At 46.4% G+C, this 6,053-nt stretch overlaps 1 protein-coding gene across 2 annotated transcripts; it reads left to right on the plus strand.

Moving 5' to 3' along the window:
* The first annotated feature begins 340 nt into the window (after nucleotides 1–340).
* On the plus strand, nucleotides 341–4,790 carry LOC143270490 (phospholipase A2-like). Of its 2 annotated transcripts, none has more exons than XM_076560618.1 (4): nucleotides 341–374; nucleotides 2,337–2,496; nucleotides 2,960–3,087; nucleotides 4,623–4,790. In XM_076560618.1, the coding sequence occupies exons 1-4, from the start codon at nucleotides 341–343 to the stop codon at nucleotides 4,727–4,729; spliced, it is 429 nt and encodes a 142-aa protein (XP_076416733.1). In that variant the 3' UTR covers nucleotides 4,730–4,790. The 2 variants fall into 2 exon arrangements, with proteins under 2 accessions (XP_076416733.1, XP_076416734.1); XM_076560619.1 differs by having other exon boundaries at nucleotides 2,340–2,496.
* The last annotated feature ends 1,263 nt before the right edge of the window (nucleotides 4,791–6,053 follow it).

Raw genomic sequence — 6,053 nt, forward strand, 5'->3', positions numbered from 1 at the left:
TCTATCTGCATCCCTCAGACCTGACTCCAGAAGCAATGTCTAGATCTCCTTATGACCTCGAAGCATCCACAGGGGAGGGACTTGGCACTTTGCAAACTCACTGGCTTGAGCTGGTTGGGGTGTGGAGCTAGCCCTTTCTCTGTGACTCTGTGACAGCACTGATTCTGGCTCTGTCACCATCTACAGTAGCTCTGCAGGTCCGGACTGTGTGTGAGGGTGCACATATTCTACCTCTATGATACACACACAGTAGTCACAGGCCCCGTGTGCTGACTGGACACTGTCAGAGCACAGCCACAGGACTCTAAAGAGAAGTCACTGAGTTCTCCCCTCACTCAGGATGAAACTTCTTCTCCTGGTCACTCTGCTCACAGGTAGGACCCTTCTCCCCTATGAGTGCCCACCATCTCCCAAGTCTTCAATGCACAGCTTCATAATGGTCACACCTGAAGTTCTTGTTTGGGGTTCCTGTTGGGGTCTAATAGCCTGTGGTTGGGGTTCCCTGCTTACCCCATATCCACAAGAGCTGGCACCTTTACCCTCTAGGTCAACTCAGATGATCCCTTGGAAAGTTCACTACAGTCACCTACACAAGCAATGAAGCCCCTTCTGTCTCTGCCATATTGCCCTGGCACCTTGGGCCTAAAGTGTCTTGACAGTGTGATTTTTCTTTTTCCTTTTCAAAGACATTGACTTTTATTTTATGTGTTTGAGCCCTATGCCCGCATGTGTGTCTGTGAACTGAGTGTGAGCAGTGCCTACAGAGGCCAGAGGAGGGGTCTGATCCTCCAGAACCAGGATCATAGGCAATTGTGAGTTGCCTTGTGGCATCTGGACCTGAGCCTGGGTCCCACACAAGCTCAACATGACTCCTGACTGCAGAGTCATCTCTCCAGCCCTTATTATTATTATTAGTTTTTTACAGGATTATATAGTTCTGGCTCAGGCTGCCTTCAACTCAACATTCCAGCCAACACTTACCTCAGCCTCCCAAGGCTTAGGATTACACACAGACCTATAAAAAGAGAAGTCACTTGCGTCCTCCACACACTCAAGATGAAACTCCTTCTGCTGATCACTCTGCTCACAGGTAGGACCCTTGTCCCCTGTGGGTGACCACCATCTCCCTGGTCTTCAATGCACAGTTCCCAATGGTTACACCTGAAGATTAGGACTGCAATTCTTTTTTTCTGGGCACTTTACATGAGAGTGTTTCTTCAAATAGTGATAGCTGGTCTGGAATTCACTCTAAAGACCATCCTGGCTTGAACTTAGATATTCACATGCCTCAGCCTCCAGAGTGCTGGTATCACAGAGTGTGTGTTCCACTCTACCTGTCTTTTCCTGCATTTTAATGGTGACCAAGTATCCCGGTGTATTCTGAATTCTGGATTATTTACCTACTCCTCAGCAGACGATCAGTTTCTTTTTTAGTCAAATGCTGACCTTACAATAATGATCTGACCATTATCCTTGTCTATGAGCTGTACATGGCCATACAACAGATTCCTCCTAATTCTTCCAGTGTAAAACATTCAGCATGTGTTGGCTGCTTCTCTGGCTCAAGGTCTCAGCTAGAACTGTGATGAATCCCACTGCTGGCTAAGGCTAGGGTTTCCCCTAGGCTTGCGTAGGGGTGGGGCAGCTTTCAAACTTAACAGATGGTTGGGTTGTTGGGTTATTGAACTAAGAGGTCAGTTTGTTCCTGGCTGTAGATGAGAGTGTTCTCAGCTCTTCAACACAGAGACCCTAGGAGAGCACAGAATGTGGTGTCTGTCTGTCCTGACAGTGAGAAATGAGCAGGCAAGCAAGGCAAAAGGCAATGTCTATACAACTTAGTCCTGGGCAGTCAGTCCAGCCAGATACAGTGGTGTTCACTTATAATCCTACCACTCAGGAGGCTGAGGCCAGAGGGTTCCTATGAAGTCTGAGGCTAGCTTGGTGACAGGGCAACAACTCCTTATCTCAGATAGGTAGACAGCTTTTTGCACAGGCCTGGTGACGTTAGTCTCCTCTACAATACCTACCTAGTAGAATGAGAAAACCATCTCCCTTAAGTTGTTTTGGGGTCTCCTCGTGTAGCATGTTATTTATGAGTGTGAACAAGTGCATGCTTATGAACCTGTTTGCAGGCAAGCACACACCTGCACACGTTTGCACACACTTGCACACACACACACACACACACACACACACACACACACACACACACTCAGATCTCTTCACTGCTCTCCTGATGCAGCATCTGGTAGGAGTCAGGAGGAAGCTAGCAGGTAGGCATCAGACACCTGGTAAAGCCAAGTGGGATTGATGGAGTGTGCTGTGCATTCTTGCAGCAGGCGCTACGGCACACAGCATCAGCCGTCGGTCTTTGTTGCAGTTAGACCACATGATCAAATGCACCATCCCTGCGAGTCATCCCTTGTTGGAATACAACAACTATGGCTGCTACTGTGGCTTCGGGGGCTCAGGCACTCCGGTGGATGCGTTAGACAGGTGAGTGATCCATCTGGTGGGAGACTGGAGGGTCTGGGTTCTGGTGGGGACAGCACACAAGCAGAGCATCGTGAGCCACAAATAGGAGACATGCAGATTCCCCAGACATAATATATTCTGTTTAGTTTATTTATTATTTTTGTTTGTTAGTTTCCAGACAGGGGTTCTCTTGTAACCCTAGGTTTCCTAGAATTCCTTCTGAAGAGCATGCTGGACTTGAACTTAGTGTTCATCTGCCTTTGCCCCTCAAGTACTGGGATTAATGGTAGACACCACTACACTCCACAGAAGTTGCTTTCAATAAATATATGCTTAATAGAAATCACAAAATCTCAAGCCTCAGGATGATTTATTCTGGAATATCATGTTTAAATCATCCTCACATATTGGAGAAAGACTGCAGGTGAGAACTGATGTCCTGTGGGTCCATAGTCCTTTCTCAGCTGTTTCTTCCTCTCTCCAGGTGCTGCCAGACTCACGACAATTGCTACGGTCAGGTCATGAAGATGGATAGCTGCAAATTCCTCATAGAGAACCCCTACACCACCTCCTACTCATACTCATGCTCTGGGATTGAGGTCACCTGTAGTGGTAGGTTTAGCCTCTGGGACCTCTGGATTCTGCTTAGTCCCTCACAGGTTTGGAGGAGGCAGGGAAGTAACAAGGGTAATCACCATTTTGTGGTGATTTCCTTGGTCTCATGTGACCTCACAACAACCTTATCAGGTACACACTAAAATATATATGAGGTCACTGATGAGGAAACTGAGGAAGGCAGGGTCACGTGGCGATGGCCACCCAGCTTAGAAGTGATGACATTTGGTTCTGGAACACTGATCTACATCATTCCAAAGCCTTTTTTAAAAAAAACATTTCAAGATTTTATTTATTACCGGGGGAGGCATTTCTGTGCCATAAAACAGGTGTGCAGGTCTGAGGACAACTTGCAGAAGTCTGTTCTTTCAACCATGTGAGTCCTGGGGATGGAACTCAGGTCCATACTTGGCAGCAAGTGCTTGTATTCCCTGAGCCATCTTGCCTGCCAAAAGCCTCTCCTCTTAGCTGCTGTTTTATACTGATTCCATATTGACTAAACAACTGAAAGCTGCATCATTGGCTATAAGTCAGATACTGGAGTAAACACCTATGCAGGGCAACATTTATATCATTTTTATTTTACAGGTGAGGATTCAGAGGACTGGGAATATAGATGAGCTGTTAGAGATCTTGCCTAGCATGCACAGAGTCATCTTGCTCCTCCAGAACCCATACATTGAGTCTTTTGGTTCACACTTGCAATCCAGCACTTGGTGGAGACAGGTTTATCTTCAGTTATATAAATTTATAAGTGGTAATTCATATTAGTAGTTTTTTTTGAGACAGAGTTTCTTTGTGTAGCTTTGAGCCTGTCCTGGAGCTTGCTCTGTAGACCATGCTGACATCAAACTCAGAGAGATATACCTTCCTCTGCCTACCAAGTGCTGGAATTAAAGGTGTGTGCCACCACTATCTGACTGATAATTGTATTTTTATAGGTTTTAGGATTAAATATATGTGTTTATTTTTATGTATAGGAATGGGTTGGCATCCCGTGTCTTCTTCAGTCACTCTCTCCCATGTCTTTAGAGTCTCTCTCTCTCTCTCTCTCTCTCTCTCTCTCTCTCTCTCTCTCTCTCTCTCTCTCACACACACACACACACAATACACACACACACACACACACACACACACACACACACACACACACACACTAAATATGACACTCACCTTTAACTAGCCTGAATGAGCAACAACTTTTGGGGATCCATGCTCCTCACTGCACTTCCCAACAGAGTTACAGATGCCCCATCACACCTTGCTTTTTTACAGGGTCTCTGGGCATTCTAGGTCAGGCCCTCATGATTGTATGCCAACCACTTTACCAACTGTGCCATCTCCTCAGCCACAACAACTAATGTTCATATTATCAGTGTGTTCCAGCAATTTGGACAACCCAATGGACTTCCATGTGCGTTGTCTTTCAGACCATAGCTGCATCAATGGGAGGGCCACTGGGTCCTTTGGCCATAGAAAATAGGGAGCAGGGTCATGGGCTCCACTCAACTTCCTTTCTTGTTTCTCTCCAGACGAAAACGACCCCTGTGAGGCCTTTATCTGCAACTGTGACCGCGAGGCTGCCATCTGCTTCTCACAGGCTCCATACAACAAGGAGAACAAAGGCATTAAGTGTTAGACTTGTCACCTCAGTTACTGTCTACACCATCCCTGCCTGCCTGGTTGTGGTCACTACACACTGCCCCCTCTAATAAAGCACATATAGAATGAACTCAGCTTTGGTGATTGTATTCTCTGTCTACTGAACATAACTAGATCTGCAGTGAACATCATTCTGTTCATTCCTGGAAACTGAAGGTTAATGGGAAAGACCTTTCTAGGAAGCAAGCACCTTGAAGAGTGGGTGATGATTCCAGCCATGCCTTTCATCCCAGCATTCTGGGATGCAGAAGCAGAGGCAGAGGTAGGCAGGTCTCTTCAGTTCTTGTCAAACCTGGTCTAAAAGCAAGTTCCAGGACATCCAGGACTGTTAAAGAGACCCTGTCTCAAAACACTTAAAAAACAATATCAAAATAAAGAAGAAGCCAGCCTGAGATACATAGGGAGGTAGAGGGGACAGAAAAGAGAAGGAGAGTGGAGAGATGAGGAGAGAAAATGGAAAGGAAAGAAGGGAAGAGGACGGGTGGGGAGGGAAAAAAGAAAGACAGAGTTAGGAGAGGAGAGAAGAGAGAAAGATTGAGTGTCACACAGGCACTAAAGGGGACATCTTGCTCTAAAACTTCTGCACTCGCTGGGTGGTGTCCCTGCAGGCCTTTATTCCCTGCACTGGAGATGCAGAGATTGGCAGTTCTTTGCAAGCTAGACGCCAGCAAGTTCTATAGAGCCAGTTTCAGGACAGACTCCAGAGCTACAGAAAACCCAGATTGTGGCTCACAAATCATCTATAAGAGATATGGTGCCCTCCTCTGGCCTGCAGGCAGACATTCAGAACACATAACCAATCAATCAATCAATCAATCAGTCAATCAATCAATCTTGGGGGTAAAAGGAAACTGGATATAGGAAACCACACTGGACTGACAGTAAATGACCTGGAGGCAGAATTACATCCTGGTGACCTTCCAGTCTTCTTTTGCCTAAACACGCACCACAGGGTAATGTCCTGCTAAAGCACACAGCAGCCGAACTTTTTGAACAAAGAAAACAGAACAATCCTCTTCTTTGCCTTTTTCTATCATGAGACTCCGAAGGTAAAGCCAGGTTAATCACTGGTTCCCTGGTTAACCAAGTTTAGGATTAACATTTCTCATTGGTGTTTTAAGGCTACATGGTTGTCAGTCATTCTTTTCCTTTAGTGACCAGTTGCCCAGTTCTCCATGTCTCTAACCCCAACCCCATCCCCACTGGAGTCTCAATGGTCAGGCCTTGAACCTACCAAGGTCAGGCCTGGTGAGCAACAGGTGCAGCCTGAGCTGCCTGCGCAGGGGCAGTGATTGGTAGTA

This window comes from Peromyscus maniculatus, chromosome 23 (assembly GCF_049852395.1).
Source record: "Peromyscus maniculatus bairdii isolate BWxNUB_F1_BW_parent chromosome 23, HU_Pman_BW_mat_3.1, whole genome shotgun sequence".
NCBI lineage: Eukaryota > Metazoa > Chordata > Mammalia > Rodentia > Cricetidae > Peromyscus > Peromyscus maniculatus.

Coding starts and splice junctions, on each gene's coding strand:
- LOC143270490 (XM_076560618.1), top strand. CDS start 341: ATGAAACTTCTTCTCCTGGTCACTCTGCTCACAG. Junction 2,497..2,959: donor CCGGTGGATGCGTTAGACAG/GTGAGTGATCCA, acceptor TCCTCTCTCCAG/GTGCTGCCAGACTCACGACA. Junction 3,088..4,622: donor GATTGAGGTCACCTGTAGTG/GTAGGTTTAGCC, acceptor GTTTCTCTCCAG/ACGAAAACGACCCCTGTGAG.